Raw genomic sequence first — 12,305 nt, 5'->3', positions numbered from 1 at the left:
CCTAGCCTGCAACGATGCCAGTGAGGAGAGATGTGAGGTGTCGTATGATGCGAGAGAGAAGAGAGAGAGGAGGAGTCGTCCGATGGCAGAGAGAAGAGAGAAGGGGTCTTGTGATGCTAGAAAGAAGAGAGAGGAGGACTCTAGAAGGAAAAATTGGAGGAGAGATGGAGGGTAGGATGAGCAAAGCAATAGGTAGGGCTGCCCGGAATTTGGGTTTTGTTTTTTCTCGGTGAGCTCTGCTTAGAGAAACGGTGAGGCAGGAAGGGATGCCTAAACCTATGGTTGGTTTCAGATATTTGGTTCCAGCTGGAAGCTATCTCTGCAAGCATTGATGAGGATTTCTCCCAGCTGGTAGCTTGAATTCCTTTCAAAGCTAAGTGTCATTTTTTAATCAAATTTTCCCATATTTCACTATTTTTGGTTTGAACCTGCTTAGAAACCTGTTTTTTTTTCTTGCTTTGTTTTCTATTTGGTTCTGGTTCGGTTCTTCAATTTTTAGTTGGGAGTGCAAGATTTCTTTTTAAATTATTAAATTGGGACAGAAAAACAGATATTTTGTGCTGCTTTCTTCATTGTCTCATAATACCACTTCCTCTTCATTTCTCTTTTTCTTCTTGTTGTGTTGGTCTTTCAGTGTTATAGTTTCTCTGCAGAAATCAAACTGTATGCATTTTGCCCATTTTTGTTCATTAGCCTATTATTTGTTGTTGTTCTGACCCTGTGAATCAAATGCTCAGTTTTTTTTATCCCTCTAAAATACATTATGCATCTGGTTTTTGTTGATTCACATATGATGCACTGTGAATCGTTTGCTAACAAATCTATTGAGATATGTTATTTTTGGTAGGAAATTATGGTTGCTATTGTTAGAAATAGATTTAATTTTTCTGTTTGGTTTGATTATAGCTTATGTCTTTGAACAAGCATGCTTTTAAAGTTGTTGTAAAGTGTTTGTCATCGTAAACATGATCAACAACTTTGGCTTTCAATGCGTTTTGCATGATAAAAACAACAAATATATTGATCTTCAAAACCAGGGTTTAGGGTTGACTGTTATTCGATGTATAGAATTTTACCCCTTTTATTAGTTTTTTAATATTTCCATCCTCTTTCATAATACTAATCCATAAACTTATTAAATTTATTGACCATGTGATTTTTCACTTAATCCGGAAGTTCATATTTCTCGGATTTGTGTTGTGTGCAGATTACTGGTGGTCAGCTTGCAAAAGCATTGTATTTAGGTGAAGGTATTTAACATTCCTGTTTTAAACTTTTCAATTCCTTTCTGTGATTTGAATTGGAACAAAATCAGTAAACAGAATAGAGTGATTTACAATTTGTGATTTTCTGCAAAAAAAAAAATTCATTTTTTAATTGAGCTCCGTTTTAACTTTTTTTTGTATTTGTGCCTGTGTGTGTTTATGTGTATATCTGTGTGTGTATATTTATCTTCCTGTTGTGCTGGTCTTTCAGTGTTATAGCTTCTCTGCAGAATTCAAACTGTATGCATTTTCCCCTTTTAGTTCATTGCTCTATTATTTGTTTTTGTGCTGGCCTGTGAATCAAATGCTCAGTTATCTATCCCTCTAAAATACATTATGCATTTGGTTTTTGTTCTTCACTCCTCTTTCCTCTTCTCTCGACAATGGCACTTGATCACTTTGGTTGGGAGAGTAGGTGGGTTTGCAGAGGAGTGACAGGGAGTGGGTCTAGGGTTTCAGGGAGGGGTTTGAGGTAGAGAGAGAATGATTTGGGGTAGAGAGGTTAGGGTGGTGCATGATTCACCCTTGATTTGGGGAATCGTTGCATGGACAGAGAGATGGGGAGAAATGTCGGGGTAAGGTTGAAGGGAACCCGCGTGCAGAGAAATGGGGTGAGAGGTATGGGCTGGTGGGTGGGTAATTTTGCTTCCCTTCGATTCAAAAGGTAAGCTGTCTTTCAATTCCTAGGTTACTGTTCGAATAACCCTAGGTTTTAACTGTTCATAATTTTTGCTAATAAATTAGGGTTTCTTGCATTGTATTTTTCTGCAGTTAGGTGTATAAGACGTTGCATGTAATTTGCTACATTCACAAGTGAATTTATAGGAATTCACATATTAATTTATTGCACAAATTGCACATGCATACTTAAGTTTGCAAGGGCAAACAACAACTGTTGTGGTTTTTTTAATTCTTTGCATATGAACGCTTCTCTTTTTTAATCATGGCTCAGATGGTCAGATATATTTATTTTTTGTACCTTTGGGCCCACTGTGAACGAAAATTATACTACTGTTTGATATAGATGTAGTATAATATATTGATTTTCAGGGATTTTTGGTCTTTGCAGGGTTTTATCTGGCTGAGCAAATGCCTTTGCCATCACTCTGTAGGTATAATTTCTTTTAAGCAAGGCAATATAATTATTACATTCAGAAAATGGTTGATGAGGCAACACTGTAATATCTTATTGGTTCCTTTATTAGTTTGATTCTAATTTAATAAATTTGTATAATGTAGAGTAGAAATCTCAAACTTCTTATATGAATGATGTTTGCGTGATTTAGAGAAGGGGTTGACCTTTGAATTCGAGCTGTTGCTGGATCGGCAGGTAAAATTTGAAACTTCTTCTATGAATGTTTGTTTATTTCATGCTTTTGCGTTCCTTATCTGCCTTTCTCTGCAATATGTCTGTGAAGATTTATTGGGTTAGGGAGGTATGGGTATGGGTTTTTAAGGCCGGTTTCTAGGGAGGTAGGGTTGAGAGAACGAGTATGTTGGCTGCATTGAGGATGGGGTTGAGGGATTGTATCTCCCCCCTCTCTGTCACCTCTATTCTTCTTCCATTTACCCTTTCCTTCCACTTGGGATTGTGTTGGGGGTTTTCTTTGTAGCCTGCGATTTTACATGTGGTTGTTTAATTTGGTTTTGTTTTCAGTTTCAGGAGACCTTGGTTTTTCGTTTTTTGGGGCTTTTGTTTGCAGCCTCCGAAGCCGTCTGTGCTCACGCCCTATGATAGCAGTGGTGAGCTTCCCTTTCAAAAATTCCTTCTTTCATTTGTTTCTCTTTCTGCAGTTTTTCACCAAACAAACAGATTATAAGCAATTTTTTTTTCCAATTTTTTCTTGCTTTTAATGATCATGAGGTATGTAGATAGGTAGAAAAGTATTGCTCTTTCGTAACATATACAATTACTAAGTTGTGTTACATATTCCCTTCTATCTTTTTCATCAGTTCGCTTCCAAGTCATGTTTTAACGTGTATTGAATAGTTTCCAAATTAATGACTGGTTCTTGCAGCCACGTGAAGAGAGTGACTATTCAAACTCTGTTTTGATTTGTAAACAAACTATATGCCTTATCTTTGTCTTGGATTAGAGTATAACATTTGGTGATTGAATTTGTAAGATTTAGCAATTTTTTTCACAAGCTTGCTTTTCTTGCCAGATGCTCAAGTATTGTGTCTTCTACTTTTCTGTTTTCCTTTTTCTGTGTTTTCCCGCATGGAGTGGGCTGACTGATTACTTGAAACTGTGAGTAATATTGATAACACTGTACGATCTGCAAATGAATGTTTCTTATAGCATACATATCCATGCATAGCAAGCAATGTATCAATCCATTGGTTCTTATGTACTGTACCGTCATTTTAGTTACTTTGTGTAGAAACTATCCATGCATGTTCCGACTAATACATTCAATCCCCACAGCGAAGCACGAGCACATTTTACTATTTTTCCTATGTTACTGATACATGATTATTGGCTTATATTGCACTTCAATTATCTAATACCTGTAATACTAGAAATTAGACTGACCATGAAGCTATAGTTGACCCACGTTAATCTACTTTCTGCGTGGAGTTTCATGCTTCCAAACTAATGCAGGTATTTCGTCTTCAATGTTATAGAGCCAGAGGGGTTGTAATGATTCATTTCAGTATACAACCAGTGCATATTTTCCAACATATTCTCTATAACCTATTCTATTTCTTTCTCTAATATACGTGTTATTGCCCCCATTTTTTATTGAAGTGATCAAGAGGTGAGTGATTTTATTCAAATACAATGATTTCATGTCTTTTATTCATTTTTGTGTATTGATTAGCATTTGTTTTCTATAATTTGGAGTGAACCATGAGTTACTTTACAGTGGTCTGTCTCATTGAGTTGCAGTTTCTTCCTTATGCACACGAGGTAATTCCACGAGGTTATTCTGAGCAGAGAGTACTCAAGGAGGGCATGTTTGAGGACCGACCTTGGCCAACAAGCAGCTTCAGTTTGTTTTGAGATTTTTAATGGTGTGCTTGCTCTTGAATCGGCTAGAGATGGTCCAGCAGCTGCTCAATCAGCTCAGAGTCTTGGTTGATGAGTACAAGAGGACCTTCCAGGTTTGTGATTTGCCACTGTTTTGTTATTAGGTTGCTTTGATTTGTTAGAACACATAAGTTCAGTGTTCACATTCTTGCTCTGTCTGTTTTTAATCTTTTTTAACTGACTACAGTGTTAGTTAACTCTATGTACTTTTGGGCAGCCATGGGTAATGAAAAGGGAAACAGTTATTGGGAAAAAGAATTGCCACCAAATTTTGACAGAAGTGGGACTGAGAAATTTATTCGTGCCAAGTAAGTTGTTTTCTAAAATTAATTACGAGCTTTATGTGAAACATGAAGAATCTTCAGTTATTATTTCCTTTTGTTCTTTTAACTTTCTTGGGAACTTTCAGATATGAGGGAAAACTGTGGGTTGCAAAGAATGCAAAGCAACCAGTTCCTCTCTTAATTCTGATTTGTGAAGGCCCGTGCTTTTCCTCAAACCGACGTTGTCTTACTTGATGAACGGCGGCACGATCGAAGTCCCTCACCCTCTGTTATCTTTGGACCATGAGGTGGCGGTGATCATCTCTCAGAAAGCTCACGATGTTCCGCAATCCACCGCCATGGATTACATTGCGGGTAAATTTGTAATTTTTGTTACTGTTTTTTGTTAATTAATCACTTTTTATTTTATTTTATTTTTTGAAGGTCAGTTAATTAATCAGTTAATAGTGTTGCTGTTAATGATTTAGTTTAATTAATCAGTTAATAATGCTGCTGCTAATGATTTATTTTAATATAATGATGCTGTTAATGATTTGGTTTTAAGTTTAAATCTGATTAGCAAAAATCAGATGGTGTAAGGTTATGCACTTGCTTTGGATATAACTGCCAGAGAAATTCAAGCATCTGCTAAGGTAATGATTGATAATCAGATTGTTTAATGCTATCAAACAAGGTAGTGAAATGTTCAATTTTATGGCTACAAGTTTCTAATTAGAATGCTAATGCTGCAGTTCATGATAATCATATGTTCTGATTTAAACAGTTACTGCAAATGTATTGTTGCTTTGTGATGAATGAGTTATCTTTTGCATCTAAGACTTTTCTCTTCTCGATACTAAGTCTAAAATAGAGATTTCAGAGAAAAACATTGATCCAGTATAAGCGACTTGTGATTTTGAAGTTTATTTATGTTTCCAGATAAAATCTACAGAGATTAGAAAGAGAAAAAGGGCAAAGGAAAGCTATGGTGACTCTCAAAAGATGGTTCAAGTCTCTGTTGGAGGTACATTGGATTTATGTTTCTTATGTGTTTAGTACATTGTTTGGACTATAGATTTGGATTGAACTCAATGTTGTCCGTGTATATAAATATATGTGTGTAAATATATTTTTGTGTGAATATATGTGTGCATATAGATTTATACATTGTTAGGACTAATAATGTTTGTGCTGTCGGGATTTTTGATTGGGATTGAGGCTAAGGACAAGGGATGTTGGATAGCATCTTAATTTATGTGGGAGTTGATTTTTTCTTCTTTGTGAATCAGGATTGACAATTTCATTTTGCACAGGCCATACCGATTAAAGATGCTATGGTGTTGTCAAAAGATAAACCCGACATATAAAGTTGGATATTTCAAAGTTGCCTGTTTTCTGTTTGACCATTTTATTTTTCCTACTTCAGTTTCATTCTTACTTTTGAATACTACTTTTAAGATATTGTTTTGGCTTTACTTTTGGATGAGGCCACAGTCCTGCAAAGATATAATTTTGGGAGTTTTAACGAAAAGCCCGTGGTACTGTTCACTTTAACGAAAAACCACATTTTTACACTAAAAAGTCAATCCTGGTACTATTTACTTTACCCTTTATTTTGTCCTTATCGTTAAAACTCAAAGTTTTTAAGTCCTTTTCATTAGTTTTCCATATAATTTTCTCTTCTTTTACATAAGATATTGATTTTTTTTGTCATTCTTCGCTTTGAAGAATGCATTTGATCTGCTTGAGCATAATATTCTGATCTCAAACCACTTTCACAAAGCTGATTTATTATCTACACATGTGCTATTTTCATTTCAAATTGTGACTGCTATTTTGCTTTTCCCATTCTCATATTCTTAACAAGTGACCTCTGAAATTTATTGCCTATAGCTTTTCAAAGCGCTTCAGGTATAAATTCACCTCACACTTCCTTGACAGGGGAGAATCAGACCATTGATTGGGCTATACGACTAACAGTCGCTCTGAACATTGAAAAAGCATTAGATCACTGCAGCAGCGAATGCCGCCCATTGTACCATGACTTAAATGCATATATGGTTCTCTTTGATAAGGTGTTGTCTCAAATTTCCTTTCCCAAACGATAATTAATAAAATAGAGGACCAATTAAGTCTTTGAAAAACAAATTTATTTGTCTACGTTGCTGAGTATTTGCAGCTTGCAACTTTCATTGGTTAATATATTTGATTGAGTTAAACTTGGATTTTTGGATTTTGACCTTTCCATTTGTTTCTCTGTTGCAGAGTTGGCTTCATTTCAGTCCAGTAACTCTCTAAATAGGTCCAATAACTCAGTAAAGAGGTAAGTCGAGAAGAATTCAGCTTTGCACTCCTTTTTTGGTATGCTGTTTAAATCTGTCTGTCATTTTATTCATTCTTCATGTTTAACTTTGTTCTGCAGGCTTCCTATGGCTAACTTAACTTAAGTTATTCATTTTTTAAAGATGTAAGCTATTTTGGAATAGTTTGAAAGTTAATGCATGATTCGAGGATGACTTTTAGCATATCCCACTTATCTTTTACGCTCTCGCTTCATTCATGTGCTGAGTCATGGTTTAACTGTCTAAATTCAAGAACTAAAAATGGTCAGCAGGCTAAAAAGTGATTAGATTTTGAGATGCATATTTTGGTTTCTCATTATTTCTTTGCTTTTTATTTTTCATTTATTAATGTTCTTTTGGCAGCTTATTTGATTGGATTTGTGGTTTTCCGGGGACGAACAAATCCTCTCCTTAAACGTCGATTCTCAGAAGAATGACATTTTTTATGACCTCTGGGAGAGAATGATTAGTTGGAGGTTTAAGCTTTGGATAAGATACAAATTGAAACATTAATTTTTGTTTATGTGTTTATCTCTATACATATTATTATACATGTGTAATCATTTGCTGCTCTACTTATTCATCATATTTTTTATTTGGGTTTCTCAAGTTCCGGGACGAGTTCACCGCAGCCAAAATTGATGCCTTACTTCGATTCCAAACTCTCCAAAGCTAACTTCTTTATAGATCATCAGAGCAGTGTTGAAATTCTGAGAATGTATATTTAGAAACAATAATTGCGTTTTACCAAGAACTTTGCTCTTTTTTTTTCTTAATTTTTGAAATTTAGGTTTTTGAGTAATGGGTTAGGAATTAATTCTTAATCAATAATAGGTATTGAAGTTGAGTTGCAAGTAGTGTTGAAAGTATTAGATGATCTTAGTTGCGTGAGATTATTGTTTTTCTAATCCACCAAATTCATTTCAAATATAGTGGCGATTCTTGATGTACTCAATATCTTTAATGGTGGATGAAACTGTTTTTAGGTGTTACAATTAATTATAGAAGTTTCTATGTTGCATTCACTTTATTTCACTTTGAATCGTTGTCAAGGGACTGCTTTTGGGAACTTGGTGGTGCATGAGGAAGTTCTTCGGGTTATTCAAATGTTCGGAGGTTAACTTTCCGTTTGGAGATTCTAGAAAATAAGTTGTAGTCATGAATTTTCAGCAAGAGAAGTTCGTCAGGTTAGTTTGACAATCAGTACTTCCCAATATTTATTCGTTTCATTTAAAATGCTCTACTACAACATCCATAATTTTGTGTTAAGTTTTTTTGTTTTTGGGTTAGGCACTTATATGGTAATGTCTCTGTTCTCTACCTCCTCCTCTGATGCTCCTTTTTGTTTCTTCTTCTTTCCTCTCACTACAAATTGCAAATATGGCGGAATCAGTGGAGCTTCTCACTAGCCTCGGCATCGTTCCTTTCTGAAACAAGGTCCTTTTACCTAGTGCCATCATTCAAATTCGCTGTACTTCACCCAAAAGGTATTTTTGAGCCTTAATCTTCTCTTTTCATGCTTTATAGTGAAATATGTATTTGTGAATGGTTTTGTGGGATTTTTTGAGTATCAATTCATTACCAGGTGCTGTTATCCATATAGTGTATCTATTTTTTGGAAATAAACAGTGGATGTTATGGCTTGGAAATATTATCTAATATTTGAATGCGTGATGTATGTGAAGCATCTGTTAATGAATTCAGCTTTCATATACAAGTCCATGTTTTCTTAATCACTCAATTAATCAAGTTCTTAGTTTTCTTTTGTTTCCGATTAATTCACAGAGTTTGGTCAAATAATGACAGTAGAGGGAGCTTTCGATCACTACTTTGTGTTCTAGGCTTTTTTTTTTCCTTTCAATTTCTCTTTTTATTAGATAAATTGTGGCGTTTAAAAGGGTGAATTTAACATGATTGGATTACGACGTCCTTACATATTAGACCATAAGAGGGGGAGTAGGGTTGCTATATTCAAGCTCTCTTTTTTATTATTATTTGAATTGGATTTCATTTTTTTGTGATAGGTTGATCATCATACATCATTCGTGAGAAGTGGGATGGTGAGTTTCTCAATACAATTTTTATTTTTGTGCAAATAATGTTTGTAAAAAATGTGTTTTTATTTAGTTCATTGCAGATTCTTATTATTTTATTTAGTTCACCATTCATGCTTTTAAAGATAAGAAGTGCAATGCTCTCTCAGATGTTAGTTTTGGGAGGCAAAGTTTTGAGCTTTCTGCATTAAATGTCCTGTTTTCAGGACGAAATTTGGTGTTGTAAGATATCATGAACAAATTGTTGCTGGTTGGGTTTTGTGTTGGTGCGAATTTACTTGAGATCCTCACTTAATTGGTATTCTTCTTGTTCAAGATGCTGCCGAGGCAGCAACAGTGGACTCTGTGTTATCTCAAGGTGATTTTTGCTTATTTCTCCATTTGTTACGGATGAGTGGATGCCTATGATTAAGCAAAAGTGAAATCTAAGAGGTTTTTTGTTGTTATTGTTGGGAATTTGCCTAATTTTAGGAATGAGAAGTGATTTTGGTGAAAGAAGCTCTAGAGTTCAAGTTTGTACTTCTGATTTTCACAGGCTAGATGGATGGAGAAAATCAGCAGGAACTTATTCACTATCATACAAGGTATACTTGAATCAAAATCTATTTTGTTATGCATTGGAAAGTGCTTCTGTTTTATGGGGCCACAACTTAACTTACAGATAATGCAGTGGTCCATCTAATCATGTCATGTGTTGTGACTGTTTTTATTTCAATCAGTTTAACTGCCCTTTTAACCCTTGAATAAGCCATGCTCGGTTGAATGTATATAAAAGCCAAGTTGCTTATCTTATTGACCTCATTCACTCACGTGTCCCTCTGTTCATTCATGACAGTTGGTTCCCGCCGCAACGCGCGGGCTTATTATCTCAGTATATACTAAAACTCAGTTTTGTGGGCACTGTGGATGACTAGTGGGCGGATGTTTTTGCCCCTTGGTTTCTCCTCGCTCGCTTTGTCGCCTGCTTCGTACAGTGGAAAGATGGTTTTGCCCATTCTTTCCATGCGTCCATCATCGTTGATATCTCGGCATCGAGTTCAAGAGTCTTCTTCTGCGTTTAACCCTTTGTTTCTTCTGGTCCTTCTCTGATTCCTGCCTTATTCTAGCTGTGTTCTTCTGCGATTGTTTGTTCTTCTCCTTTTGAGCGCCGGCTGTGTTTAGATCGTTGAGCGCCTGCTGTCTTTAGATCGTTGGGAAATAAATTTTATACAACTGAGGTGTGATTCTTAACTACTGTCTTTCAGTTTTTATTCTGTAATTTTGTTAGTTTGGATGAAAATAATTTTGTTTTGGGTTAGTTGTGGTCTTCAAGAGCAGTGCTCCGTTTGGTGTCGTTTTGAACATCACAAGAGCCGCCTCCATCCCCGCCGCTTCCAACGCCTCCTCTCCTTCTGTGGCCGACTGTGGATGTTTGTCTTTCTTCTCTCCTCTCTTTTTATTTATTTATTTATTTTATATATTTTTTTGGAAATTAAGATTGACTTGCTTACTTTTTTTTTTTTTCCTATTTAGCGGGAGCCTTGTGCACTGGGTACGACCTTTTTTTTGTTTGTTGTTTTTTTAGTATCTTCCACTTCTGCTGGTGCCCCTTGTATGTCGTTATTAGTATGTTAATGCTGCTCTGATATTTGTTTGTTGTTTTTTTTTAGTGCATGAGATCGATCTTTGTTTTATTATAATTTTTTTCAGCTGGTGTTTAATATTTCCTGCTACATCAATTCGAAGAATTGGCTAAGAATAAAAAAATTAGTGATAGCAGTGACACGGGAGATAAGAAAAGAAGCAAATTGGAAGCACTCCGTTTGTTGTATCCTCTGTTGCTGGAGGCTCTGGCAGGTATGCAGAGTGTTGACAGATTTGGACATTATATTCTCTGTCTGCTGTTATTTTTTTACTTTTGTTTTATACATGGAATTACATTACACGTATATAAATGTGTCAACACTTTGGGTAGATGTGGTGAGCCATGCACGAATCGTTTGAGATGCAGGGCTATTATAATTGAATCAGACCCGGGTCTTAAAAATGAATGGATTGTTATCTTATATGGATGCTGGTCAACTTATCCCAATGATGCTAATTTAGGATTTCAATTCCAAATTATAGGGACTGATATTTTAGTAATGTAGTTCAATCAAATTTTTGCCCAATCATAAATCATAATTCAATCTGGTAAGCATTAAGAATTAATTTTATAGTGTCCTTTGGTAGTAAGCTAGCTGCTTTAAGCTCGCACAGGAAAACCCTGCAGCATATAGATAAGTAGACTGAATTGGCCTTTTTAATAAGTTTGAAATGAGTGGGAAACTGAGTAGAAAAATGTTAGAGAAAGATACAGAGAATGTGATTTGATAATTGGTAATATGATCAATCCTTGGGGACATATATATTATTATTATATCAAATTAGATTAGAATTTTTTGATTAAATTAGATCAAAATTTGATCATATAAAATAAAACAATTTATACATATTGGAAATATGCATTAAAAAGTTTGTCTCACATTACATGGATTAGAATGACTTTTTTTGATGCTTAAATGCTTTTTACTGAAGAGTGTTTTGTGTTTCTACTGCCGATAACCAAATGTTGTAATGTATACCTTAATATATATTCTATGCTGGTAAGCAAAGAGGTTTTTCATTAGAAATATTAGTTGCTGTTTTCGAGTTGCTACATTTCTTTCAAAGTTTATTTCCTTAGGGAATTAAGGTGTATGAAACAAGTTATTATTGTTCTGATGCTTCTAAAATTTATGATTACAGGTTTCATTTGGCTGTTTGTTTTGCACGTTTCATTTTTGTAAAGTAAAGGACATATGCAACACCTTCCACGATTTTAGAACACTTGAAGGTGAGACTTAAGAAATAAAATAGCGGTTTGAAAAGTTGTGATGGCATGTTAATTCCCTTTTTTGTGAACTGATTTTAAAGCATATTTACCTATTTATTTTTTCATATTTTGTTTACATTTGATTTATGATAGACTACGCACATACTTAACGTGTTTGCATAAATTTAATGCCTTTAGCTTACACCTTAACAAATACCTATGAAATTTGCAGTATTATCTAATTGAATTGGTTAGTTTAGATTTGCATTTTGTTAATTTATATATTTGTAATAGTCGACTGCCTGTTTTCTTCTTTTATATTCAGTAGTTTTAAGACCCGCTGCAACGCGCAGGCACTATTGCTGGTAATATTCTATAGCTCTTGGTTTTTTTTTCCAATGAAACATATAATTGGAGGAGAAGTTTTAGGTCAGTCTTGGAATCTTATGAAGAGCTTCCTTTTTCTACATCCAAACCCACAAAGACGTTTGACAAAGTTGTTATGGAAAAATTT

At 34.9% G+C, this 12,305-nt stretch overlaps 1 protein-coding gene across 29 annotated transcripts; it reads left to right on the top strand.

The window, feature by feature from the left end:
- Nucleotides 1–11,916, top strand: LOC103443394 (uncharacterized). Of its 29 annotated transcripts, XM_070820382.1 has the most exons (25): nucleotides 1–192; nucleotides 293–351; nucleotides 1,208–1,250; nucleotides 2,335–2,377; nucleotides 2,505–2,595; nucleotides 2,923–3,008; nucleotides 4,159–4,373; nucleotides 4,517–4,607; nucleotides 4,709–4,937; nucleotides 5,128–5,215; nucleotides 5,502–5,586; nucleotides 6,504–6,637; nucleotides 6,828–6,885; nucleotides 6,985–7,029; nucleotides 7,268–7,380; nucleotides 7,958–8,091; nucleotides 8,298–8,391; nucleotides 8,929–8,964; nucleotides 9,165–9,316; nucleotides 9,430–9,542; nucleotides 9,794–10,175; nucleotides 10,257–10,367; nucleotides 10,471–10,489; nucleotides 10,648–10,794; nucleotides 11,725–11,916. In XM_070820382.1, the coding sequence occupies exons 1-5, from the start codon at nucleotides 15–17 to the stop codon at nucleotides 2,533–2,535; spliced, it is 354 nt and encodes a 117-aa protein (XP_070676483.1). In that variant the 5' UTR covers nucleotides 1–14; the 3' UTR covers nucleotides 2,536–2,595; nucleotides 2,923–3,008; nucleotides 4,159–4,373; nucleotides 4,517–4,607; nucleotides 4,709–4,937; nucleotides 5,128–5,215; nucleotides 5,502–5,586; nucleotides 6,504–6,637; nucleotides 6,828–6,885; nucleotides 6,985–7,029; nucleotides 7,268–7,380; nucleotides 7,958–8,091; nucleotides 8,298–8,391; nucleotides 8,929–8,964; nucleotides 9,165–9,316; nucleotides 9,430–9,542; nucleotides 9,794–10,175; nucleotides 10,257–10,367; nucleotides 10,471–10,489; nucleotides 10,648–10,794; nucleotides 11,725–11,916. The 29 variants fall into 29 exon arrangements, 28 of the variants coding, with proteins under 28 accessions (XP_070676483.1, XP_070676484.1, XP_070676481.1 ...); XM_070820383.1 differs by lacking the exon at nucleotides 6,985–7,029; XM_070820380.1 differs by lacking the exon at nucleotides 7,268–7,380.
- The last annotated feature ends 389 nt before the right edge of the window (nucleotides 11,917–12,305 follow it).

The sequence above is a fragment of the Malus domestica genome, chromosome 04 (genome assembly GCF_042453785.1).
Source record: "Malus domestica chromosome 04, GDT2T_hap1".
Lineage (NCBI taxonomy): Eukaryota > Viridiplantae > Streptophyta > Magnoliopsida > Rosales > Rosaceae > Malus > Malus domestica.
The sequence above is the reverse complement of the archived record's forward strand: the minus strand, read 5'-3'. Positions and strand labels throughout refer to the sequence as shown.